This window comes from Leopardus geoffroyi, chromosome D2 (genome assembly GCF_018350155.1).
Source record: "Leopardus geoffroyi isolate Oge1 chromosome D2, O.geoffroyi_Oge1_pat1.0, whole genome shotgun sequence".
NCBI classification, from domain to species: Eukaryota; Metazoa; Chordata; class Mammalia; order Carnivora; family Felidae; genus Leopardus; species Leopardus geoffroyi.
The window spans coordinates 53959569-53972620 of record NC_059334.1 but is presented as its reverse complement, the minus strand read 5'-3'; the positions used below and the strand labels follow the sequence as shown (position 1 = coordinate 53972620).

Genomic DNA, 13052 nt, shown 5'->3' with positions numbered 1-13052 from the left:
GACAAACAAGGAAATGAGTAGTTGCAGTCAGTGTGATAAATGCTTTGAGCAAGAAATACAGCGGTCCCCTCCTGAGCAGTGAAGCGGGGGGAGGATTTTCATTTCGAATTGCTTTCTGTCTGTCGTCCTCATGAGCGCATCCCGTTATCGCAATGTCATTGGAAAGATACTATTTCATTGTTATATCCGCGGAGGAAAAGCCGGGGACTTGTCTGCCGTAGGTCACATGATTCGTAGGTAAATGATAGTGGGGCATGGTGCTGACCTTAGGGCTCCAAATAAATAACAGCTAATGAATAGCATTTTGCTATTGCCCATTCAATAATGACTTGCTTTTAGCTTACTGTGTGCCAGGATCCGTGTTAGGGGCTGGAGAGTGGGTCAGCATAGCGAATAAAGTTCCAGGGCCCCTGGCTTCATGAGATTAGATGCCGTGGGGAACTATCACACATTCATTCAGCTGATCGTCGGTGCCTCAAGACTGAAACAGATGTCTTCTGTTTAAGCAGCTGTCCTGCTAACCAGTTCTATTTAATCTTCCAGAAGGTTTGGTAGTGATTTGACAGAGCATCTGAAACTCATCTGTTTCAGCATCCTATAGCCCTGATTCAGAGAAGAGGCTAAAATAAAATCCACAATCACACGTGGGCAAAAACAAACCTACATGAGTTTATCCAGAAATTTCCCATGCCAAGCATTTTGTGTTGAATTGATAGTACCTAAAATAGCAACATTTTTTATAGCAACAAGGATTACTATAACTGCAGCATTGTTTAATTTGGGGTTACTCAGTGGAGAGAAACGATTGTCCTAGCGTTGCCCCTGCTGCTTTCATGAGACAAAGTTCTTTGATCCAAATACGTGAAATCACAAATTCTGCAATCTTTCTCTGGCCTCCGAGTGTGGACTTGTTGGTGTCTATGGGGCAGGGGGGGGCGGGGGGGGGCCGGGGGGCGGGTAGGATGGGGCTCAGGCAGAGGTCTCCTGGTTAGTGACTCTGTCATTAATGTGAAATATGGTCAAGGTTTCAGAGAACTCTTCAAAAAGGAAAATCTGTAAGGAGTATGGGGTGGGCAAAGCATAATGTTCCCAAGACTAGAATCTGGTACTTTCTTAAAACCAAAAATAGAGGAAGAGTTGAGGAATGTAATTGGCTGGCCTAGTGTCAGAAGCATACAGAATAGCTTTCCTCCTGTCCTTGAGGCTTTGTTTACGTGAGGCTGGTAAAGCAGAGAACTGCTAAGAAGGAGCTTGCATACAGTTGTGTTCCCGCACACCTACCCAACTGGCTGTCACGTCCTGTGTTGTAGCTGGCAGAAGTTTTGGGGGGAGCCTGTTTTGGAAATGTAGAGACTGCTGGTAGGGATGGGGGTGCTGCGTGGATATAGAATGAGCTGGCCCAGCAAGTGGAGTATCGCAGATGTTCGGTAAATGTCACTCTCCCTGTCTCCCCAGTGTCCCCCTAATCCTTTCCCATTTCATTGAGCATTTACTCTGCCCTGGGCGCTGGCGTGTTAAGACACAAGCTCTGGGGTCAGACAGCCCTAGGTCATCTACTTCTGCTTCCTACTGGCTGTTTAACCTGAAGCGAGTAACTTGGATTCTCTTAGCCTCGATTCGTTTTTTAATCTTTATAATGGGGATAATGGTGCATATTCTACAGGATTATTGAGGGATTAAATGAGATAAAGTACGTAAAAGGCTTAGTCCACTCCCTGGCACGTGGTATGTACCTAAAATATGTGTCTTCCCTCCCCTGGTTTTGGTCCTACACTGGTGGGTTAAACAGAAAGTTCTTTTGGCTTTGCAGTTTGTTCTGTCTGGGTGCTGGCCTCCCAGTGAATGTCTGACGGCCCAGTGCCGCCTTCCATAAAGGGTAGACATACTCCTCACCCACACCCGTGTCCTAGGCTGAGGCTTCATTGGAAGCAAACCTGGTGAGCCCAGGGGCTACCCCTGAGCCCTTGCACTAATCCCAAAATCCGGAGCCACAAATACAGTTGATCCTTGAACAACGCAGGGGTTAGGAGCACTGACCTTCATGCAGTCAGAAATCCACGTACAACTTTGACTCCCCTAAAGCTTAACTACTAATAGCCTCCTGTTGACCAGAAGTCTTAAATACCAATAACATAAATAGTCCATTAACACATTTTTTATATGTTGTATATTTTATACACTGGATTCTTACAATAAAGTAAGCTAGAGAAAAGAAGACATTAGGAAAATCATAAGGGGTGCCTGGGTGGCTCAGTCAGTGAAGCTTCTGACTTCAGCTCAGGTCGTGATCTCGCGGTTTGTGAGTTCAAGCCCCGTGTCGGGCTCTGTGCTGACAGCTCAGAGCCTGGAACCTGCTTCACATTCTGTGTCTCCCTCTCTCTCTCTGCCCTTCCCCCGCTCATGTTCTGTCTCTCTCTCAAAAAATAAACATTAAAAATTAAAAAACAATACAATCATAAGGAAAATAAAATATATTTACAGTACCATAGTGTATTGAAAAAATTCCACACATAAGTGGACCTGCACAGTTCAAACCCGTGTTGTTCCGGGTCAGCCGTACTCTGGGAATTGCATAAAACCAGGGTGACGCCTCTTCCCTGTGCTCCCACCGTGGGAACCGGAGCTGAATGAGCCGCGTGCAGCTTCAGGCCTGAAATGTGCAACTGTTTGCCCTGCTTTGCTTTGCTGTGCCTTGGGAACAGATTCTAAGAAGCTGAAGCTCCTCCCGATGTGAGTTTCCTTCTCCGCTCATGTCCTCTAAAGACATTGGTCTTTCTTGACACAATTGAACCGTTCTTTTTTGAGCACTTCCTGTGTGCAGGCACTGGGCTAATTGTCCAAGACAAGAGAAAATGTCTAAACCTACATCACGTTTTGGGAAAAGTGATGAGTTACTGGGTCACCTTCTCCATTCGGGGATGGTCCTGTACACTCAGTGAGTCCTACCCATGAGTAAAGTCTACTTTCCACTGTGGCTGCTGAACTTGAACTTCAACTAGAATGTTCAGTACTGTTTTTTTCCTAAGTATCTTGGGTGAGAAATTGTTTGTCTTGCAGCCTCCCTTCTGTCTACCCCACCCTGCCGGGACGTCATTATTGAAATAGAAGACACCAAACCATTACTGGCTTCAAAGGTAGGTTTCAGAACTGATCATCGGATAATATCAGTTTTATTTTCCAGGTGCCTAGGCATTGGGTGAATTCAGGCAAACCGCCATTCAATGCAATTAAAATAATAATAACCAAGCCAATTTATGGAGGTAGAATAAAGAATCTGAATCTTACACTCATCAGTAATTAAATGACGTTGTGTAGATTAACGTCCTCTACCCTGGGTCACCCGGGATACTTAAAATAATACCCAGGACCAGGCCCCACCCTCCAAGAGGAAGAGGGACCTAGTAAACATCAGTATGTTAAAAAATCTCTCCAAGCGCTTCTAATGTGCAGGCAGGTCTGAGAACCATTGGTGTGAACAGTCTGAATGATACCATTTGCTAGAAAGAGAAATTTCAGGAAGTGGTTTGTAGCACTGAACATTCCGAAGAAGGGGTGCATGCATGAAGTAGAAATGTCATGGATTTTTAATGACCCTATTTGCCCGTGTGTGGGTTATCTAAGATTTTTATATCCACTGTGGTTTTGAGGTGAAGAAATTGGTGGAAATGCTCACTCAGGACCCTATTTTAGAACCATTGCAGCCAATTCTACAAGAAGGAAAGGGAGGGTGGGGGGAAGAAAGGTCTCAGTCCAGAAAAAAGAAAACATCAAATATCTCCCTGTTTGTGTTGGCATTTAGGATGGACTTTCACAGCATGTTTTAATGTGCAAACTGGCCAAAAAATGCACATGATTGCACTTTAATATGTTATGTCCATAAACAGTGCCTTTTAAAAAATTCACTTCCTTCCCACTTCATTAAGCTCACTAACAACTGGACCATATGAAATGTGGTCTCCACAGCCAGCTCTGTGTCGCAGTGCATTTGATTCTCTTCCCTGGGAATCCTCCACAGTCATAAATGACAATATCAAATCTGCGAAACACCACATTTGCTTTGCAAACGACCTCACATATTCCCACCAAAACAGTGGTGGCCTAGGGAGAAATTAAGTACTGTATACTTAAGAACCTTGATTGATAATACATTTTCACAACGGCCCAGGAAAAGGGCAGTTTTAGATTCTGTTCTGTAACCTGTCTCCAGTTTTCTTACTTTCCATCGCCAAACAATTCTTATTCGTGCCTGCTGTGTCCTCGGTAGCCCTACATATGGGGGATCAAGAAGAATCAAGGCCAATCTATGCTGATATTGTCACTCATTTCGTAACAGTAGTTGACCGATGACTGGGCTACTGGAACAACACATTGTGAAAGGTTAGTTTACATCATAGAATCTGAGTTGCAGCGGAACAGGATTGGAGGTGGTTGCACTGGGAACCGCTATTGTTCAGTGCCCCCCCCCCCCCCATCTGAGGTTTCACTTTCCCTGAGGTCGACTGCGGTCCTAAAACACACGGTCCTCCTTCTGACGAAGTGTCAGAGGGGCAGTAGTAGCCTGACACTGCATCACAGCCCCTACGTCATTCACCTCACCCATCTCATCACTTAGGCATTTTATCATCTCGCATCATCAGAAGGGTGAGTTCAGTACAATAAGATACTTTAAAAGAGAGACCATAGCCGCAAAACTTATTACAGTATATTGTTATAATTATTCTATTTAATTATTAGTTATTGTTGATCTCTCACTGTGCCTGATTTATACATTAAACTTTATCATAGGTATGTGTATATAGGAAAAAGCATAATATATACAGGGTTCAATTCCACCCGCAGTTTCAGGCATCCACTAAAGGTCTTGGGACGTATGCCCCGCTGATAAGTGGGGACTACTATACTGTACATGACTTTAATCAGCTTGTTCTGCTAACACCTAGCTGAGGCACACTGTGTTAGGAAAGGCCGGTTGGAATCTCCCCTCAAAAACTGACTCCACCCATTCATTAGGGAAGACAGTACACATCTCGGCAAAGGCAAATGAATGAAGTTGAGCTTTGGAAGAGCAAATAATAACAACTTTGCTGATGTCCTATATTACATGTACATGATGTGCGTGCATTACATGTACATGTGGTATATGTGTAATGTATGTCCGTTACCACTAATCTGGGTAAATTGAAAGAGTAAGTCAAAACTAACTGCTGTTGATGTGAGCTGGAGGCTAGGGCTTTGGGTGACTGTCCTGTGCTCACAGAAACTCACACCGTTGCCCTGTGAGATCTCTGGGAGTTCCTTTTTATTTATTTTTTTAATTTTAATGTTTATTTTTGAGAGAGAGAGAGTGCGAGCAGGGGAGGGGCAGAGAGAGGGGGAGACACAGAATCCAAAGCAGGCTCCAGGCTCAAGCTGTCAGCACAGAGCCCAACATGGGGCTTGAACTCACAAAACCACGAGATCATGACCTGAGCCAAAGATTCTTAAGCGACTGAGCCATCCAGGTGCCCCGGATCTCTGGGAGTTCTTAAATGGGCTCAGCATTACCACAAGAAAGGTGGTGCCTGGGGCAAATTGGTAAGTGCTAGCCGGATAACATGGGCATTCCTACATGGCCATTTCAACAATTACCTTCCAATTCCAGTGTTTAAGCAGTATGTCAACAGCACTCAGCAAAATGGCTTCTCCAACGACAGTGCATGTATGTATGATGAGAAAATGCATGAAGCTGCTTGGGACCATGGGGACCTTGGTCTAAAGACTTGAATTCTCCTTTCAGATTCCTTCTAATACTAGATTTTGGAGTGAAAGGTGATCTTTAAGCAAATGTGATTGTTTGAAGCCCGGGGAGATTCTTGCCATGCAGATACCATAAAGCAAGCTTCTTGAGATTCTCGCATCCCTTTTCCGCATGAACTCCTGAGTAAATGGGCGTGAATAAATTCTCCCATATTAATCCTCACTTTTAAAACCAGACATTTGTTTTGAGTCACGCTTTTTAAACCATGAACTATTCTCTTCTTGGAAATGATTTCAAATAGCTAAAAATAGATGTGAATAAACAGACTTTAAAAATCTTTTTAAAAAATTCAGGAACCATTCAGAATGTGAATGTACTTTTGGCATAAAGTCCCTCTCTCCAAAATCTCAATCTGGCTGCGATTTAACCTTTAATCCTGCTTTGGTATGAATCTAATATAACAAACTGTTACATCTGTCTATCTCTCTGCCTCTCTTGGCAATGCTGTGTACTGAATAAACGCCACTCAGAAAACACCAAGGGGCATTTAACAGAGGAAGCCCTGTGGCCGCCTCATACAACAGCTGCAGGAAGGGCCTATAATGAGGAGCTGCTGTCTCCTCACATGAGAAATGAAGTTAGGATTTCAGAAAGGGGGTCTAGATAGCAGTTCCTCAGACTGCCCCTGAAGGTGAACTTGGGTGACAACCAGCAGGCACGGAAAGAAAACTCAAGCCCAGCATCCGAGCTCACCATTCCCTCATCTCTTGGATGCACCCTGAGATCAGGGGTGGATTCTCCATGCAGAAGCTCAGATGGAAGCATCTGACCATGAGAAACTTGACATCTTCGAACAGTGTTGATGGACGCATCTGTATTTGGTGCTGTAACAGGCATGGGGAAAAAGCAAGGAAAGGCAGCTACGTGATGATGTTGCAGCCATGCTAGACATGATTTTCCCCCGACAGGAGTTTTTGAAGGGATAAGAATAAGGCCAATTTTGGGAATACTTTAGGAGCTAAGTGAAATGAAAGGTTGGGGGCAGCCTGATGAGTGGCCACACTTCCATGCACCCCCATCCCTCCCGTCTTGTGACCACTGTGCTGGCAGACAATGAGATTATCTAACCCTTGAGAACATGGGATGTGGGTGGCTACCTCCAACCCTTCCATTTTAATACTATTTGTAACTCATGTGCACGTTTTCAGAGAAGAAACCAGGAAGGTGTGTTTAATTATGAGATCATCTTGAATACTTAAAATAATCCATCAAAATGTTGATCATCTAAAGCATGCATGAAAATTAATTTCTCCTTCTTCTTTCTCTTTAAACCTGATGCTCATGGGGTCTCCATATCTGTGTGACCTGACACGGTTTGCCCTCTTCCTGTGCATATATGTGATAAACAGCTGACAGAAAAGGTAACTATTGTACACGCTTTGCTAGATTTAAGATTCATTTTAGATTTTCTGCCTATAGCTGATACGTAAAGAAACTTTTTAAAATCCAGGCTTAGTTTACTGACTATAAAGGGGAAATAATTCTGTATAGTGTGTGTGTGTGTGTGTGTGTGTGTGTGTGTGTGTGTTTGCATGTCTATGGTACACAGAAAGGAAATAGCTTTTCTTGAGTGTTCCTTCCCTGCCCCCTACCCAGACTGAGTAAGAGTCTATGTTACAGGTGACACTGTTCTTTTCCCCCCAGCAAGATCACTCTTTCCCAGGTATATTAAAATAAGCAATGGGTGGGTCTGATGAGGCTCTATTCTTGTTAAAAATTTGAGTGGAACTTAGAGCAGCCTTTAATAAACTATAGGCTTCTGCAGTTTTAAATTGTTGTACAAGTGACTCTGATATGCTATCCCCTCTGCCCAACCAAGAGCCACCCGTCTAAACCAGAGGTTCTGAACACTGACCGCACAATGGGATCACCTGTGGAATTTAAGAAAACATTCCTGAATGCCCAGGACTCCCCCAGGCTGATTGAATTAGAAACCCCAAGGACAGGTTGGGAGCCACTTGTCTAAATGACCCATAATGCCTCCCTACTGTGTTTTACATTTTATCATTTTTTTTTTTTAATTTTTTTTTTCAACGTTTATTTATTTTTGGGACAGAGAGAGACAGAGCATGAACGGGGGAGGGGCAGAGAGAGAGGGAGACACAGAATCGGAAACAGGCTCCAGGCTCTGAGCCATCAGCCCAGAGCCCGACGCGGGGCTCGAACCCACGGACCGCGAGATCGTGACCTGGCTGAAGTCGGACGCTTAACCGACTGCGCCACCCAGGCGCCCCTACATTTTATCATTTTTAAAGCTCTTTCTCCTAATGATCTTTTTTGATTTCCAAAACAACTCTCTGAAGTAGATGGAGACAGGTAGTGCTCTTACCCACTCGGTGGATGAAGAAATTGATGCTCAGAGATGTTGGATAACTTGCCCAAGCCAATGTGGCTTATAATGTGAGAGTACAGCTTATAACGTAAAGGATGGGACTGGAATTAGAACCAGTTTTTCCACCTCTCAGCTTAGCTTTGTTTTATAATGCATTGCTGGCTATAAGGACTAAAGAAATGAAATAGTGGAAAACATATAAGGGAAGTTTTATCTAATTAATTTGTATATATAAATATCAAATCAACAGGCTAAAAAAGTAAAATCAGACTAATGAATATATTGTGTCTATAGGCTGTAAGAAATCATCTAGGGGCACCTGGGTAGCTCAGCAGGTTGAGCATCTGACTCTTGATTTCGGCTGGGTCATTCATGATCCCAGGGTTGTGGGATCTGGCCCCATGTGGGGCTCTGCACTGAGCATGAAGCCTGCCTGAGATTCCCTCTCTCCCTATCCTTCTGCCCCTCTCCCCGCCACTCATGCTTTTTCTCTCTCTCTAAAACTAAAATAAATAAAATAAAATATTTTTTAAAAAAAGAATCTATTATAGCTCTGGGCATTAGATCCCACCAAGGATGGTCATTTCACCTGTAGCTTCTGGGTAGAAGAATCGTGAATGCTGAGTCTGAATCTACATGTAAACAAAAATCCTATCATCTCCCCTGTTTCAGGTTCAGAAGTACCTATTTCTGTTACCTGTTACATACGGGTTTTCCTGCACTGATTGGAAATCCACGTCAATACTAAATAAAGGTTTTTCCATTTTGATGTCTTTCATTAGGAGGAAGAAATCGTTGACTGGTGGAGCAAATTTTATGCTTCCACAGGGGAACATGAAAAATGTGGACAATACCTTCAGAAGGGCTATTCCAAACTCAAGGTACCTGGGCCTGTGCTGCTGTGGGTGAGGGAATGGCATCCATTGCAACTGACCATGGGCAGAGCTAAGTAGAAGACAAAAGGAGGTGATGGGGAGGGGTCCGGGGCACCTCTGGCTTCCTAGAGAGTCCTCTTGCAATAGGCTTTGGCTTTGCCAAGATTCCAGGAGCTTGAGGACAGCTGTTGATTTATGGTTATGTGACTGCCACTTTGGGGCTGGGGGCATCTGACAGAGGGCTGGGAATGGGTTGGCACCACACTAATTAGGCCAACAATTATCCAGTTCAACCCAAGGAACCCTAAAAGTCATGCTCTTACAGAACAGTATGAAATGTCAACATGCCTGTCCTCCAAACAGGCATCCATTTCACCAGCTGAAAAGTTGATTCTGTTACATGGGTATAACATACCATCACAACCATGGACACATGTGTCCAGGAGGAAGGTGAACTGTTGAGCTAGGCAGATCTGGCTATCTGTGATCTCCTGGTTTAATGTTTTGAGTTTCCAATTCTTCATTCCATGTTTCAGGCTATAATTAATGCGCTTAAGTAGAAGCAAATGCTAAAGTTTTCAGAACATTGCATGGGAGGAAAAAAAATTTTAAATGAGAAATATCTAGCCATTAAAATGATTTTCCCCATCAAAGTAGTAAAACCTCCACATATTTTCACCTTATTATCATAACATCTCAGTGCAGCTCAAGAAACACCAGCATGTAAAGAACCACTAATTTGGAAAAATGATCAAACTGGTCAGGTAGATCAGTCCCCGAACCACCCTCCCTTCCTCCCTCCTTTCTTCCCTCATTCTCATTCTTGTTCCTCCTCTTCTCCTGTTTCTGTTATGGAGGTATAATTTACGTACAATAAAGGAATCCATTCAATGGGTTGTGATAGTTGTATGCGTCTACATGTAAACTGCCCCCCAAAACAAGGCAGAGAACATTTCCATCACCACAGAGAGCTCCTGTGCACCCCTTCCAGCTAATTATCCACCATCACCCATCCCTCTTGGAGACAGCTGATCTGGTTTATCACCATAGACTGCTTTTGCCTGTTTTTACACTCCATATAAATAGGCTTATACCAGATGTATTTTGTGTGTGTCTGGCTTTTTTAGCCCAACACAGTTGTTTTGGGATCCATCACGCTATCCTGTGTATCGGTACTCTGTCCCTTCTTATTGCTGAGTGGCAGTTCATTGTACGGATATACTGCGATTTGTGTATCCATTCTCCTGAGGATGAAGCTGCTTCAGACCTTCTCATATCATGTGGACGTGGACGTGTTTTCATTTTTCTTAATAAACACTTAGGAATGCAGTCTCTGCATCATAGAGTCACTGGGTATTTAACTCAATAAGAAACTGCCAGATGTTTGCCCCAAGTGGTTGTACCCTTCTACATTCCTGCCAGCGATGTGAGGGTTCCCGTTGCTGCATCCACACCCTCACGCCCACTTGGTATTGCCAGTCTTTTTGGTTGAGACCCCACCTGCATTTTAATGAGAAATTAAGAAGCTGTTGATGGTTTTCAGGTATATGATTGTGAACTGGAGGATGTAACAGAATTCGGTGGCCTGACCGACTTTTCGGATACTTTCAAGCTGTATCGAGGCAAATCCGATGAAAATGAAGATCCTTCTGTGGTAGGAGAATTTAAGGTGAGCAACATGTGTTTCTGTTCTGTTTCAAATCCACCTTTAATTTCTTTAGAGACCTAGGATAATGGACAGCCAGCCTCTGGGGCAGGGACACGTCCTCTGACATCTGAAGGATGCTACAAGGTGGTGACAAGAAAACGGGCCATGGGGTGGGGGCCAGAAGCCTCAAAGCCGTTCTCAGTACATTTCCGTCATCCTGCCTGTGCCATCCAAGCTTGAGTCCTGCAGATTCAGCGTCGTCAAGACCTCATTTCTGCTCCCTGCCCCCACTGCCTCCTCCCGCCTTCCAGCAGGACCACCAGGCAACTTCCTGACCTTTCTGCCCTACTCCAGTCCATTCCCCACGCAGCCCAACATGATCATGTTTCTTGACTCCTAAAAGATGTCAGGTTTCCACCATGGCTCAGGTCCCAACTCCTTCCTAAGGCGGAGCTGGCCTTCCCCGAGCTCCTCTGCTCCCTCGCCCTGGCGCGCTGCTGCTCGAGGACCTCTCCCAGGCCCCAGACACATCTCGTCTGCTCACAACTGGGAGCCTTGGGACAGGCTCTTCTGCCTTCCCTCTCTGTGGTCTGACAAACTCCTACTTATCCTTTTCAAGGTCAGCTCAAGTGTCACATTCTCTGTGAAGTGTTCCCTGGTTGCTTCTGGCAGAGTGACTCACTCCCGCTCTGGGCTCCCACAGGTCTGCTTCCTGCCATCATTAAAGCACCTTTCACACTGGGAGTATCGGCTTTCGTGACCGCCCCTCCCTCCGACCACAGCCCGCAAATCCCAGGCACCTGTGCTGCTACTTCCCAACCCTTTCCAACAGCAGACATTGCTAATCGATCAGAACACTATACCCTACCTACCCTACCCATGTTCTCGGCATCCTTCTCACTGCGGCTTCCCAGCAAGCAATCAAAGAAGGCCTAAGATTCAAACCTATCTAATATCCCTGTGCCAGACCGGGTTCCTTGAGTTCATTTTGGGGTTCCTGATGCCCGACACATAGTAGTAAGTGCTTATTACTTCACACTGCTTTGCTGGATGAGTGTAGCTGGAACCAAGACCCACATGTTTGGAATCCAACTTGAGTGCTTTCTCTTGTACTTAATTAAGCTCATTTCAGGATACGATGTATGGCCTGTCAAGCTGGCCTGATGGCTCACTCGTTCAAAAAACATTTATGGTGCCCATAGACATGCCCGGCCCTGTGTTAGGTCTTGGAGACAGAGTGATAAACAAGACCCAGTCCCCACCCTCAGGAAGCTCCCAGTCTCATGAAGAATGTAGACAATAAGTAAACAAGCACAATGCAGAGGTCAGTGGTGCAGCAGGGGTGAGTGCAGAAGACACATCCAACCCAGAGGCAATCAGGGAGTTTTCCTGGAAGAAGAGACACTTTTTAGTTGAGACCTGAGGGATGAACAGGAGTTTGCCTGGGGGGTGGGAGGGGGCTTACAGGGGTGACACCAGAAAAGGGAAATCACCCATAGCACTTTACTCGGTTTAAAAAATAATCACTTTTGGGGCGCCTGGGTGGCTCAGTCGGTTAAGCGTCCGACTTTGGCTCAGGTCACGATCTCACAGTTCGTGAGTTCGAGCCCTGTGTCGGGCTCTGTGCTGACAGCTCAGAGCCTGGAGCCTGCTTTGGATTCTGTGTCTCCTCTCTCTGCCCCTCCTCCACTCGTGCTCTGTCTCTCTCTCTCTCTCTCTCTCTCTCTCTCAAAAATAAACGTTAAAAAAATTGTTTTAAATAAAAATAAAAATAAAAAATAAAAAATAATCACTTTGATTCCTACCTTCAAAATATGTGCAGGGTTTTACTCCTCACCACCTCCTTTGCCACCATACCGGTCCAGCTCTGGCCTCGATTTGTGCCTGGTCTTCCTGTTTCTGCCCTGCCCTTTCTTCTCTGTAATCAGTTAAATACTTATTTTATCATCATTTTACCTTCCCTACTGGAAACGTGTATAGTGTAATAGACATTGTTCCCTTCACGAAAGGCAGCCCCTGTGGCTGCTCCAGAATGTACGTGGCAGGGGAAGGCAGGAGTCCTCCGCCCGGGTCACCAGGGGCCTTGTGAGGATATCTGTGTGTCTCTCTCTTAGGGCTCCTTTAGAATCTACTCCCTGTCGGATGACCCCAGCGTGCCGGCCCCTCCCAGGCAGTTTCGGGAATTACCTGACAGCGTCCCACAGGAATGCACGGTTAGGATTTACATTGTTCGAGGCTTAGAGCTCCAGCCCCAAGACAACAATGGCCTGGTAAGAGTTTGGGTGTGGGGCCTTCTCCTGTAGCAAGATAATTACAGTCATCAGCCACAATAATTGTCATGTTCTTTCTTTTGGGGCGTCTGTTATCTCACTAGGGGAAAGATACTCTATCCAAGCAATG

General features: G+C 45.0%; 1 protein-coding gene across 6 annotated transcripts in view; it reads left to right on the top strand.

Annotated features, from left to right (window-relative positions):
- MYOF (myoferlin) overlaps positions 1 to 13052 on the top strand; it is a 151311-nt gene that overhangs the window by 117174 nt on the left and 21085 nt on the right. For 3 of the 6 annotated variants that reach the window (XR_006701606.1, XM_045438237.1, XM_045438238.1), the window contains 6 exons: positions 3058 to 3134; positions 5642 to 5698; positions 7147 to 7158; positions 8912 to 9010; positions 10548 to 10673; positions 12767 to 12922. Coding sequence is in view for 5 of the 6 variants with exons in the window: in XM_045438237.1 (XP_045294193.1) it covers positions 3058 to 3134; positions 5642 to 5698; positions 7147 to 7158; positions 8912 to 9010; positions 10548 to 10673; positions 12767 to 12922 (527 nt within the window). In the remaining variant the exon portion in view is untranslated. The remainder of the gene's footprint in view (positions 1 to 3057; positions 3135 to 5641; positions 5699 to 7146; positions 7159 to 8911; positions 9011 to 10547; positions 10674 to 12766; positions 12923 to 13052) is intronic. The other 3 variants (XM_045438239.1, XM_045438242.1, XM_045438241.1) reach the window with 2 other exon arrangements.